The sequence below is a fragment of the Sphaerodactylus townsendi genome, linkage group LG02, assembly GCF_021028975.2.
Source record: "Sphaerodactylus townsendi isolate TG3544 linkage group LG02, MPM_Stown_v2.3, whole genome shotgun sequence".
Lineage (NCBI taxonomy): Eukaryota > Metazoa > Chordata > Lepidosauria > Squamata > Sphaerodactylidae > Sphaerodactylus > Sphaerodactylus townsendi.
Genome location: NC_059426.1, coordinates 69,636,368 through 69,650,707, shown reverse-complemented (window position 1 = coordinate 69,650,707; position 14,340 = coordinate 69,636,368). Strand labels below are relative to the sequence as shown.

Below are 14,340 nucleotides of genomic sequence, written 5' to 3'. Positions count from 1 at the left end.
CAGGCTTCTCAGGATTCCCACAACTGAAGGCTGGTTAATGGTCCTTAAAGTACCCTCATCGTAGACCATTTGGAACTATAAAGGCAATAGTCAGCACTTTGAATTGTGTCCATAAGCAAATTGTTATTGTGTGCAGTTCTTTTTAAACTCCGTGTATTTCCTGTAACTCAGTAATCTTGCAGCCGCATTTTACTCCAATGGAAGCTTCTGAATCATCTTCAAGGGAAGCAGAGTGCATCACAGTAATCTATCTAGCCTGGATGTGATCAGAGTATAGATATTGTTGACCAGAAAATTCTGGCAAACCAAAGTTGGCCAGAAATGCTACTAGTCATAAAATAAATCTAAGCCTCTGTCTTTAGACCTGGATTTAAAAGCAATCCCAAACTATGAATCCCATTAGGAGGAGTGCAATCCCATTCAGAACAGGTTGACTCTTGGCCTGGCACTAGTATTAACCAATAGGACTTCAGTCTTCTCCAGACTGAACTGAAATTGATTGGCCCTCATCCAGTCTATTACCACCTTTGCTTCATCATATCTCCCAGCTGTTGGGCGAATCAGCCCTGAGATGTGAAGGAACAAGGGTCTTGTGAAAATCACTCACAAGAAGCTAAGACTTGTGCAGATTGTTGGAGAGCTAAGTGAAATTCTCTGGTTCACCCCTTCCTCTTCCCAGTTGCAGTTTACAGCAAAAACCTGAGCAGCAACCAACCTTTGTACTTGCCGTGCATCACCCAGTTGCAGTTTACAGCAAAAACCTGAGCAGCAACCAACCTTTGTACTTGCTGTGCATCAACTGCAGTGTGGGTCTTTCCTAATGTGTAAGCTCCATTTCTTCACTAGTATAGTAACTAATGTGGGGGAGCCTGCAGCAAAAAAAAAAAAAAAGCACTTTTCCTAGAGAGGGATTTTCCAGGATCACTGAGTTTGACAGCAGCTTAGTGTCACACCTGTCTTCCAACAGAAATGGAAGATTCCTGGTCTCCTCCCTACCACTCCCTCTAGCTATGGTCTTCTTTTATCCCCTTCAGCAGCTCCTGGTGGGAGAGGGTGGGGTCAGCAGAAGCTTCCTCTAAAACAAGAATGTGTCTGCCACTTTTCAGAAGCAGACCCATCCCACCTTTACTCAGGGACTTCGCCAATTATGCTGCATCATCTGGATCCCATCTCATGAGATCCTGGGCTACAGTCCAAGGAACAAATCTGTTAATGGTTCATTTATTCTAGGATAAAAGTGTATTTTCCTCACAAGCAAAGCAGTCTCTGAAAAAAGATGTAGCCAGGCCCAAGACTGACAGAGTGTATCACTATTTGGTTTCCTTATGCCTAAATTATTCTGCTCACCTGGTTTACCACAACTGAGCCACTGACAGTATGAGAGGGCTTATCTGTTATCATCGAGCCCTCAGGAGCTGTACTAACATGTATTTGTGTGTTGGCACATGGGTTAAATAAGTCTCTTATTTCAATGAGGTAGAAGTCTCCACAGTTTGAGGATTAGAAGGAGATGCAGAGAATTGATCTCTCTCCTTCTCAGGTGCTTACCACCCACCCTGTTTCTGCTGGTACCTGCCTACCAGCCTCTGCCTCCCAAGTTATGTTGATCCTATCTTATCCTTCCAAGTTGCCTCTGCTAGAAAAGATGTTGCAAAACCTCTTCTTTTTATACTTCTGGTAATTTTGAGCCATAGAGGTTCTCTAGGGAAAGGAAAAAAATGTAGATGCTCTGTCCTGGGCTATGAACTAGGAATAATGAGAACCTTGTCTTAACAAGTGAGCACTGGGACTCCTAAATAATACAACTTTATTTCCAGACTAGTTTGTGGTATGGTTGAGTTCAATCTTTACTTTTTTTCTGGACTAATACAGTTTCCCCTCTAAGTCAGTTAATAAGTAACATGTATCATTAATTAACAGTAGCCAGTCCTCCTAAGACAGGGGTAGGGAACCTGCGGCTCTCCAGATGTTCAGGAACTACAATTCCCATCAGCCTCTGTCAGCATGGCCAATTGGCCATGCTGGTAGGGGCTGATGGGAATTGTAGTTCCTGAACATCTGGAGAGCCGCAGGTTCCCTACCCCTGTCCTAAGATAAATGTTAATCACTGATTTACAAGGTTATTACAAGACGTCTTGAAGCACAGACCCTTCAAGCATTATCGAGAGGAGAGGAGACGTCTGAGGGGGGATATGATTGAAGTCTATAAAATTATGCATGGGGTAGAAAATGTTGACAGAGAGAAATTTTTCTCTCTTTCTCACAATACTAGAACCAGGGGGCATTCATTGAAAATGCTGGGGGGGAGAATTAGAACTAATAAAAGGAAACACTTCTTCACGCAACGTGTGATTGGTGTTTGGAATATGCTGCCACAGGAGGTGGTGATGGCCACTAACCTGGATAGCTTTAAAAGGGGCTTGGACAGATTTATGGAGGAGAAGTCGATTTATGGCTACCAATCTTGATCCTCTTTGATCTGAGATTGCAAATGCCTTAACAGTCCAGGTGCTCGGGAGCAACAGCCACAGAAGGCCATTGCTTTCACATCCTACATGTGAACTCCCAAAGGCACCTGGTGGGCCACTGCGAGTAGCAGAGAGCTGGACTAGATGGACTCTGGTCTGATCCAGCTGGCTTGTTCTTATGTTCTTATGTTCTTATGTTCTTATCGACTTCTTACTGATGGAGTCATATATAAAGGCTAGCAATTGTTTGGGATGTAAAAGGTAAAGGTAGTCCCCAGTGCAAGCATGGGTCATTACTGACCCATGGGCAGTGGTAGGATTCAAATAATGTAACAACCGGTTCCGAAAGGACTCAGTGGTGGAATTACAACCATTCTCTGAACTAGACAAAAAAAATTAGCTACCGATTCTACCGAATAGGTGTGAATAGGCTGAATCCCACCACTGCCCATGGGGTAATGTTACATCATGTTTGCTAGGCAGATTATATTTACAGGGCAGTTTGCCATTGCCTTCCCCAGTCCTCTACACTTTACACTCAGCAAGCTGACTTAGATGAGCTGCACATTATTTATAAAGCACTGTTACATTACTGACTCTCCTTCTGTCTCTCAAGTGTTCACCACTCTCACGTCCTTTGCTGACCGTTGCCAAGGTACCCCTTTTTTGGCCAGCTATGAACATCCTGAACTGCTTCTTTAAGTTGCAGCTGCTAGAGGATGTGCTGCGAAGGAGCCTATCTGAGGCTTTTTCTGTAACTCTGATCCAGCTGTTTAGAAGTGTCACATTCACTGTAAATTAAAGAACTGAGCTTTCCCCCAGTAGTGCCCTAATTTAATTGTTTAAGGAATACAGGCAAAGAAGGATCAGAACTGATCCTTTCCCTCTGCTATTAACTGGACCAGAGAATAGGGAGATCAAGCTTAGAACCCTCCTCCTGTAGTACCACTTTTAACAACAACTCCAACAACTACTTTGCAGCAAATTCCTGCACTTCCAGCAAATTCCTGCAAATCCTGAACTGGTCAGACAACTGCGCACAGGTGGACTGGACATTAGATCAGCCAGTCAGGGTTTTTTCAGTCAATTGTAGCTAAAAGGTTATTTTTTTGATCACAAAAAGGTCTTGACACCATGTGATGGAATAACAGGCAAAAACACAAGCCCTTAAGATTTTCAGAAAAGTACCTCACATCTTGTTGATGTAAAAATAGCAGTCTTGTGACATTTTGCAGATAAGCGGATTTATTATAGAAAAATAAACATTGAAATCAACATTTCAAGCTCTAGAACCTCTGCTGACTGAAATTAATAATTGTTCAATGGAAGTCTTCAGGCTGAAATTACTGAACTAGAACTATTCAGATTCTGTTTGTGGAGGCTTTAACTGAGTGAGTAGTTGTCTCCCACCACAGATTTAACTTAATTTAGCAAATTTAGGATTATTACTCTCTAACACTGTCATTTGTCTTGCATACATTGAGCTTTGTATAAGCTCTTTTCAGTAACATCATGTGAAGGTAGAAAGCATGTGTGATGGTGTGGCAACATGTTAAGAAGGTAGGCATATTTTTGCACTATTAGGATCTATGTAAATAGGATTTCTACGCACCTTTAAGGAGAGATGAAATTAAACTATTAATTAAGCTATTTAACTATTATGGTCTGGTATAAATCAGATTGGTCAGAAGGAGTTTTCGTTTAGGAAATTCATATTAAGCTCTTGGAGATCTTGCATCCAGAATCTGATCAGGAGTACAATCACTTTTTAAAAAGAAGGTGTGCTGATGTGGTGCTGCAGAAAACATAATCCCTTAGTCTCATTCCACCGGTGGCTCTCACAGCATTCTCACTTGTGCAAGTCTCCAAGATGGGATATAGAAAGCTACCAGAGATACTGCAGAGGTCAGACACATTCCTCTGCAACTGTACTGCTATCAAACATTGCTTCATCCAAGTTCACCTACCATCTTTGAGAATTGGTTAGTGGGTATGCTCAATTGTTTTGGAGTACCTGTTTTTTTGGACTGTGTGGAGTGGGAGTTCTGAATAGCTGTGATTGAATAGGGGCATCTAGCATCCTTCTTCCCATGTTGAGATTCAAGGAGGTAGGACACATCTTTTGCTTCCCTGTATTCTCTGTATACATAAAGGACAGAAGGAATCTGTTAAGAACATTCTTATCCATAAAAAGGTTGAGTTTATATTTGTGACCCAGTTGGAAGGCTTTATAGAATTTTTAAAGTATCCAGCCTTTCCTAATTTGATGCTACATTCATCAAGTTGAACATTCTATCTAGTTCAGCATTGCACCCGCTGTAATATTTAAACCTTTTACTGTGTTTACCACTACAATCCATAATCCCTGTTTCATTCCCAACAATGCATCTCTGTAACACAAGAGACATTAGGTGTATGAGTGAATGGGAGCAGGAAACAAGTTAATACTTGGATAACACTTGTTCAAGAGCTCCAGTGAAATTCAGACTCAAGGGATTATAAAAAGGTTTTCATGGATTGGGGGGAAATAAATATCATTTGACAAAGGGCCATGGCAAAGCTGGGAGAGTGCCATTAGTCTGGAATGCAACTGCCTTGTTGGCTTTTCAAAGGAGCAATAGCTAGGGAGGCCCCGTGGTGTGGAGTAGTAAGCTGCTGTACCACAGTCAAAACTCTCAGTTTGATGACCTGAGTTTGATCCCATGAAAGTTGGTTTCAAGTAGCCAGGTCACACTGACTCAGTCTTTTCAATGCAGCCATTTTTTGTTGGAACTTTTTCCATCTTCCACAGCTTCGCAAGTGCAATTCTGGCTACTACTATCAAATGGTATAATAAGTGTGTGTGTTGTTGTATCTCAGCATTAGAGGAAAACACTGATCCCAAAAGATATACAATGGATTGTAAAGGAAAATCAATCCCTATAATTGTTTTAACTTCAGCATGAATCATACTCCAGTATCCATATATCAACCCACACCTCCACCATAAATGGAAAAATGTTCCCTCCTCCCATTTACATTTCCAGCAAATTGAGGAATTATTTTTATCCATTTTTGCCAATACTGTTGGGGTTATATAGCTTCTATAGAATAATTTAAGGTGATTTTCCCACAAGTGTTCAGAGAGTACTTATAAACACATGTCCAGTGTTTAATCCAGATCTCTAGTGGTATAGTTTCTCCATAATCCTGTGTCCATTAAATCATATTGTCTGTCAATTTCCTTTTCTGTTTTTTGTTCAAGAAGTACTTTGTAAATGTTACTAATTGTCTTTGTATTATCAATCATCAACATTCTTCTTCATGACATCACCCTACTTGAGAGAGAGTTCAGATATCTGATTCATTCAACAGGCCTTTAGCAAGCCCTTGGCCCTAAACTCTCCTTTCTAGTATGTTTCCATAGACATGGTTCACTACCATCCACCTCTTCAGAGCCTGCTCCAGCCATTGGCTCTTCTTCACTTGGAGGTGTTTCCTGAGGGCATCTGATGAGGTAAGAGCAGATGAGAAAAGGCTCTTATCCATACATTGCATTGATGGCAGCAATCATTAGTCCCTAACTAGAACCCAGTTAGCAGGGAGAGCTTTATCTTACATATTTGAAAACTGCTAAAAGGTGCCTACTGTTTATTGTAATCACTGAGATTGTGATAAGAAGTTATGCCTGGGATCGAACGGAGCCACGCATAAACAATTTATCAAAATCATTATACTGTAGCTTCCTATTTACGTTCCTTCGTGGCCACGCCCAGCATGGCACAAAAAAAGGCTGCGCATGCTCTGCGCGCAGCCCACTCTGCTCTGATTGGCTGGAAGGTTCGAAGGGCAGGAAGAATAAGCTGCGTCTGTCCCCTGTTTCTCCCCACCGATCCAGGTTCGGAGCATGATTGGGAAAAAAGGTGCACCTCAATGCAGGTTCTGAAAAAACACGGGATAAGGGGGGGAGCGTGTGCCAGAACCGAGATGAATCCATGTTCGGCACTTAAGCGGTGGGGAGTTCTTTCTTAAACCATGTTTTTTTGTGTGAGTATCACATGATAAATTGACCGTGGGGAATTGGTCATTGATGCAGATCTATTTCAATGCACACATCCTGAAAGTACTTAAATAACTTGAAGTTAGGATCTGTGTGCTAGCTGTGTGTGTGTGTGTTAAGTTCTGTCAAGTTGCTTCCAAATGATGATGACTGTTCTCCAAAATGCCCCATTGTTAACTGTCTTGCTCAGGTAAACTGAGAGCCATAGCTCCTAACTTTTCCTGCCATTATTGTGACTGTGACTCTTATTTTTCTGTGACTGTTGTCTTCTCATAATACGAACAAAGTATGGTTGTCTCAGTTTAGTCATTTCAGTTTCTAAGGACAGTTGAGGCTTGATTTGATTTATTTCACAGGAATTTCCCATCAGCTTTCTTTATTGTCCAACTTTCATGCCCATACATAGTAATAAGAATAATATAGCATGAATTCACTTGATTTTGATTGCCAGCCTCAGACATGCAATGTCCCAGTAATTGAACATATGCATCAAGCCAGTTGGGGGAAGAAAGAGACTCCTTAAATTGGCCAGGGAGAAATGGGTAAATTTTTCTTCCAGGCCTAAGATACCATTTGATTCTTCTGCCTGGAGAAAGGAAAACATGAGCCAAGCCATGATTCTGTTAATGGTTAATTTTGTTAATATTTCCTCAGGAACAAAAGTTGTTTTGCTAGAGGTGCCCTGAAAGATTCTCAGCAAAGCTGGCATCTGATGTCCATAAAGCACTGTGATAGAAGGCTGTTCCTTTCTACTCCATAGAGCTTTCCTCCAGGTGAGCAGTTTGGACCCCATTAAAAGAATAACTGTGAGGTTGGGCTTGAACTTTACTTTTTCTAGATAACTCGTTTCCCCTCAGAATTAGGCAAATGGGTAACTTGTAGCTACGGTATGCAAAGTATCATTTTATAAGGATGAATGTCAGCTCCACATGTCCAGTTTGCAAGCTCATTACAGAATATGCAAGAAACGCAGACCTTGCAAACATTATCAATTTCTTATTGAAGAAGTAAGACACTGATATGTTTCTGTCCTTCTGCCCTCAGATACTTACCACCTTCTCCTCCCACAGCTACCTGCCCAACCACTCCGGTTTAGCCAGCCATGCTTATCCTGACCTGTCCTTCCAAGTTACAGCTACTAGAGGGTGTGCTGCGAAGGAGCCTGCCACAAACACTTACGGTAACTGTAAACCACTTACTTGGGATTGCCGCTCTTTTCCCACAGAAAGCACCTGTCTGTGCAAGGGAAAACTTTACCTTTTTATTATTTCTCTTATGTGATATGGGGAATCCAGTTTTTCCTCACGTTACATAAAATCCAAACACCCTTCTATACCGCTTAGGGGAGATACCTATAACAAGGCCAAGTTTAACAGTCAGCTGAAGCATGATCTGATTCCAGTCTAGCTCTGTATTAATCAAATACTCTTCATCCTTTAGCAGGGTATGAGGCTAATGTAGATTTCTGAAGTAGATTTCCAGCTCCTTTTTCAACATGGAGTGCATCAACAGTAGAAAGACATGTCAAAAATAAAGAGCCATCATCCCTCCACCCTTTTAGACAAGGGGCTGCAACTCATTAGGTGTGTTTCTGAAACCCATAATCAGATAAAATTGTCACCTATACATAATTTTAATAACTCTAGCTATACCTACTTTGGTGAAGTCTGAAAGCAGATTTGTGTTGCAAACCAGCTCAATTAATGCTGCCTTCACTTTAAAATATATAAGAAAAGGCACCTAGAAGAAATGATGGCAGCAAAAATGATGATTATTTTTTCAAGAGGTTTTGTAGATGTACAATTCCTACTGTACAATTTATTCATCATCTCCACTGAGAGAACTGAAATACACTTTTATCAGAATAGTTACCTATAATAGCTAATAGGCTTCAGTGTTCTGCATGGTCTAGTGGTTAAGAGCAGGTGAACTCTAATCCACAGAACCAGGTTTGATTTCCCACTCCTCCACATGAGTAGTGGTGTCTTATCTGGTGAACCAGATTTGTTTCCCCACTCCTACACAAGAAGCCTGCTGGATGACCTTGGGCTAGTCACAGTTCTTCTCTCAGCCCCACCTACCACACGAGGTGTCTGCGGTGGGAAGAGGAAGGGAAAGGAATTTGTAAGCCCCTTTGAGTCTACTTACAGGAGAGAAAGGGGGAGGGTATAAATCCAAATTCTTCTTCTTTCAACTTTGTATTAATTGAAGTAAAGCAAAATTACTAATTGAGATGTGTGATGCCTGCCATCAAGACAGTTCCTGCATGCTTTTATAGGTTAAAAGCAGTTGTCAGGGGCTTGACTCAGATCAAATTAAAACCTGGACAAGGTTTTAAACTTATTTCTTTGTGAGGCCTCCTTCTCAAGAAGATAATAAAATCTACCTGCCTGGGGGCGGTAAAACGCCAAATTCCCCAGGTGGCCGCCGTTCGCGACACAGGCGGCGCTAAGCTGCAACGCCACCTGATTGGCAAGCCCCTCCCCCCAGGGCTGGGCGCGCTAGGCCAGGGTTAAGCCCTAAACAACAACCCTTTAAAGGGTTGTTGTTGAGGGGAAAGCTGCCTTCCCGGGCGGGCGCCGTGCAAACCGCGATCTGCCGGGAACACGCTCTTCCCTTTCCCATTTACCTCGCGTATCGCCGTCCTGCTGGCCTCCTAAGTCTCTTCCTCGCTGTCCTCCTCTCACCCTGGAGGTCGGAGGGCAGCGTGGGCGGGGCTGAGGAGGCCCGCAGGACAGCGACACGAGAGGTAAATGGGAAAGGGAAGGGGGGAAGAGGCGGCTCCATATGGAGCCGCCTGCCGTCTGCCAGCCTCTCCAGAGGCCGTCCGCATGCCTGCATGCGAACGGCCTCCGCCTCCACTCCGGCAAGAATTCTGCCGGCGTGGAGGCACCTCCACAGCCGTGCGGAAACAGCCTGAGAGTTTTCTGATTTAAATTGTTCTCCTCCCAGCCCCTGCAAACTGACATTTGCCCCTCAGAGACTATAGGCACCACTTAGGTACCAGTAAGTACTCCATCATAAGGCAAATAGCTACATCAAGGGATGATTCAAACTGAAGAAAATGGTGCAGAAGAATGACTTAAACCCTATCCTATCTTACTTCCAAAGCCCTGATCCCATTCAAAACCCTGTTTGTGCTTTTAAATGTAAACAAAAATCTCATTGACGGCATCTAGTTTTGCCCTTAGAAGTCCATTGTAGTTTACTTGTTAGAGATGAGCAAATGGGTGTTGTATTTGCTTTGCTCATGGATCCTCTGAATGGTTAGATCATCCACAGTTGTTTAAGGTAAAAGTTTAAGGTAAAAGTACATCCACATCATTATATCAGATTATTGCCCCCCGTGACCTTTCATTGGCAGGCCTGTGGTGTAGTGATGCTACAGATAAATGGAGACTTTTGCTACAGATTATCACAACCTCACTTTTCATTGGCAGGCCTATGGAGCAGTGATGCACATCAACCGGGGAAACCCAGCTCAGCATGAAGTAATGGTGGACTCTTGGCCAGAATTTAAGGCTATTCTTACACGCCCATGTAAAGAGGTAGGAAATAGAGAACTAGCAAAGGCTTCCCAAGCCCTGCTGGTCCAGCCCAAGAGGCCAGCATCTGAGGTAGAAAATCCAAACTACAGCTTCTTCCATATGGTTATTTTCCTACCTTTATCCTGCCAAGTGGGAGCACTGGTTTTTGGAGCATCCAGACAACATTGTCACATGTCTAAGGCTGAACCGGGACCTCAAAGAGTGCATCCAAAAACAGACACCCTGGAGCTGGATACAGATTGGGGCGATGTTTGTGCAAACCTGCGACAGCCCCCATGTTTGCACAAAAATCCCTCGCCCCCCAAAATTATATTTTAATTTTTTAAAACATTAACAATATCTATATATTTGAAGGAAAAACAAGATGTGATGCTGTGTCATGAAATCTAAGCTGCCATTTTGAGGGTTGATTAGCAATGTCATAGATAATCAAAGCCAGCCAGAGCAGCTGGAAAATGCTGCTACCAGGTGGCAGAGATGGGAAGGGCTGCCAGGATAGAATTAAGACAGAGGTTGGAAGGAGCACTGAGTGCCAGATGTGCTCATGCTGGGAGGGAGAACGTGGCTGTCTGGCACTCAATATCCCCAAAAATCAATCCAAACTGCCTAGAGGGAAACACTGGTGGCCAGAGGATGTGGGTGTTCAAATTGGGAGGGAGGCTGCAATTGTCCACAGACTCCCTCCCAGCCTAAGCCCAGTAGGCATTCAGCACCTACCTCCATCAACTAATGGCTTATTTCCTTCCTCATGGCAAGGAAGGGGAGGATATGGGGGTAAGGAGGATGGATTGAGGGAAGATGAAACTGTAGGACACAGATGTCAAACTCGCGGCCCTCCAGATGTTCATGAACTACAATTCCCATCAGCCCTTGCCAGTATAGCCAATACTCATGTTGGGAGGGACTGATGGGAATTGTAGTTCATGAACATCTGGAGGGCCGTGAGTTTGACACCCCTGCTGTAGGAGGTCAAAAGGATGGGTGAACCAATTTAGCAGGTAAGAAATGGAGAGAAGGAAGGTGTGTAAGGACAGAGACAGGAAGAAGAGGAAGAGGGGAGTGGAGAAAGGCTGTTGGGGGCATCAGAAGCCAGGGTAGAAGGCTTTTCATAGCACTATGGGGAGGGTGGATGCATGGAAAAAAGTGATGGGTAGAGGAAGATGTGCCGAAAACTCATGTGGACTATTGTGTTGTCTATTGCATTTACCATAACAATGAAAGGAACATGGAGAATCCTTGCTGTGTTGAAGCTATGTCCTTTCCAATACTGATGATTCACTACCTTTTTGGACCTGGAATTTGCATCCTGGGGTGGTCACCTCACTCTGCTTCATAATATGGTCATCTGGATTTGCCATCTACTTTTTTCAAGGCCAGCCTCATGTATGTTGGCTCTCGGGATAAACATCTCTCCCACTTTACTACCACATGAGGTTTCTGATTTTTTCACCCTCTTTCTTCTTTACTCATACTGGCCTTTTTTATCATGATATTTTCTCCCAATGGAATCAGCTTCATTTACAGCCCATTTTCTCAACATCACTGGCTGGGCTCTTTGCCTGCTCTCAGTACCAAATGAGCTGTTAATTCAACCATAAGGTGGTTGCTGAGCCTCAGTCTGTAGTTCTGTTGTCCCTCATTCCATTTTCCCTGTCTGTTGCATTATTATTGTCATCCATCGTCCCTCATTCACATTGTTTTCCTCTTGTCAATCTACTCATCTCACTGTGCCGTTGTATCTTTCTCTGTAGGAAGTGAAAGATAAGTGGGACTTCTATGCCAACTTGCATGCCACTTTCTATAGAGATGTAGATGCTTGTCGTGCAATGCTGGAAAACACAGAGGTCATTGACTGGAGCAAGGCCTTTCAACTGCACGGTGAGCCCACACTGGCCCATATGCCATCAAGGCATAGTTCAGATCATCCCTAGGTAAATGTGAATCATTGGCTTCCCTTTTCCCTGAAGCTGTTTGTTGTTTAAATGTTTGCTAAACTGAACAATAAACCTTTCTTGTAACTCAACCTAGACTACGGCAGATCATACTCATTCAGCCCAGCCTGACAACTGAATGTGGCACTTTTTATTGTACTTTATGCTTCCTTCTTAGAAAGTTCAGCAGGGTTTGCACTGAGCTTCTGGCGGTCTTCTGGAGGAGACTGCCCACATCCCACTGCACCTTAGCATTAGGTGCTCCCAGATCTTTCTTAGAGAAGTAATTTTCATCCTGGCTGACAAAAGCAAGTAGAAGTGGTGAGAGTGACGGTTAGCCTCATTTATTGATCCCACTGCTTACAGGGCAGTTGATTCAAAATGGCCTCTGGAAAGGGAATGGGATCTAGTCTCACCCGATGAAGCTCCCTTCTGCTCACAAAAGATTTGGTTGAAAAATAGTGAGATAATGCATGGCAATCAGGTACGCAATGGATATGGACACCCATGACTCAGAAAACATAATCCTTCATAACATTTTTGCTCCTTGCAGGCCTCCAGGATGGGATGTATGAAGTAGCTAGAGATATTGCAAAAACAAGACATGTCCACCTGGAATCATATCTGTATCAGACGTTTCTACATCCAGATCTACCTGCCTCCTGTCAGAACCGGTCAGTAACTTTGTTTCCTCCTCTGGAGCTCATTGGGACTGTCATTGGACATTATTTCTGAAGGAATCCCTGGAAATTTATGGTTGATTAAAAGGGGAAACACAGAAGAAACTGGAATGTAACAGGTTACCAACAGTAAAATTCGGATCCTCCAGAAAAACTGAACAAACAAATGGTGACCATTCCAGAGTAAGCAGCAGCTTAGAGGTTAATTCTTTTTACTACCAGGCAGAGCCAGGCTCTAGAGCCTATCACCCTTTTTAGTGGCTTATCCCTACATTTGGCATGGTTGTTGTTACGCTTTGTTACTTTATTGGGGGTTTGATTTATAATTTAAATTTTGTAAAAAAAAAATCGTTCAGTTTCCTCAGTTGTGTCCCTTTGTCTGCCCTCATATTTAGGCTGAAAAGTGACTTTCTCCACTTTGGTAAACTCATGCCATCACATGCAGCCATACTCAATGAAGTCTGGGCCTCTGGAGGCAACAGTCGAAGCTTGCGCTATTTGGAGAGTCTGATCCATCGCTTCCCTCATGCCTGCCTCATGGACAAAGAAGGGCAACTGGTCTCCTGGAGTCTTAGTGATCCACTTGCTTGCCTGACACATGGCTATACCTTCCCTCAGTACCGGGATCAGGGCTGTGCAGGAGCTGTTCTACAGTCAGTATCAGAAAAACTGCATGCTAGGGGGTTCCCACTGTATTGTGGTATCCTGCCAGAGAACCAGCCTTCCAAGCAGGCAGTGAAACGTCAGGGCTTCCAGCTGCTCCCTGAGACATATTACACACTTATTGTAACACCAGCCCTTGACCTCAAAGAACAGGAGACTTAACCTTTCTCTTCCAGAACTAGGGTTCTTTAGGAAGGGGAAAAAAATAAGGCATAGCAGCTAAGATTTGCAGCCAAATTCAATGCCTGTTCTGAATAATATTCAACTGTGTTTTTTTTAAGCATAGGTTGGTTTTCCTTTTTTATACCTCACAACAACACTAAGATATATGTATTCTTGAGAAACAGTCCAAAATAGAAAAAGTGTGTCTTCCCCCATTGCCTTCCATAAATGGTGCCTTCGCTATAACCAACCTCAAACAAATATCCAGCTCCACAAGTATCATGGCCCATCACTCTGCATAGAGATATCCCTTTTGGCGCACAGTCTAATATAGATTATTTCTGGGGTAGAACATAATGGCTCTCAAAATTTTAGCATCAAAAGGGAAGCAAAGGAACGAAAATGTCTGTTCAAGATGAAGTTTCAGTCTAGATAGGTAGAGAAGAAGAATTTTGGATTTATACCCTGTTTTTTTCAACCATAGGTTAAGTGACCAGATTTTCACCTTTTTAAAGCGGGACGCGCACGCGCACGCAGCCACAGGAGCGCACTGCCTTTTAGGGAGCGTCCCAAAAGGCAGTGCGCTCCTGCGGCTGCATGCGCGGGAGGCTGCTGCACTGCCTTCTGGGGCGCTCCCCTGTTACCTGCCCTGCGACAGGGCAGGAAACCAGGGAACGCCCGAAAAGGCACTGCGCTCCTGCAGCCACGTGCGCAGGAGGCTGCCGCACTGCCTTCTGGGGCGGGAAAAGGGGAGCGCCCCAGAAGGCAGTGCGGCAGCCTTCCAAAAATCGGGAGATTTTTAAAAACCCGCAGGACGCGGGACAAATTGCTTAAAAGTGGGACTGTCCC

The 14,340-nt window shown here is 43.5% G+C and overlaps 1 protein-coding gene across 1 annotated transcript; it reads left to right on the top strand.

The window, feature by feature from the left end:
• The first annotated feature begins 7,174 nt into the window (after positions 1-7,174).
• Positions 7,175-14,006, top strand: LOC125427294 (glycine N-acyltransferase-like protein 3). The gene is made up of 6 exons (XM_048486512.1): positions 7,175-7,280; positions 7,578-7,687; positions 9,948-10,055; positions 11,807-11,933; positions 12,540-12,660; positions 13,062-14,006. Exons 2-6 carry the CDS (start codon positions 7,610-7,612, stop codon positions 13,489-13,491), a joined length of 864 nt encoding a protein of 287 aa, XP_048342469.1. The 5' UTR covers positions 7,175-7,280; positions 7,578-7,609; the 3' UTR covers positions 13,492-14,006.
• Positions 14,007-14,340: the final 334 nt, after the last annotated feature.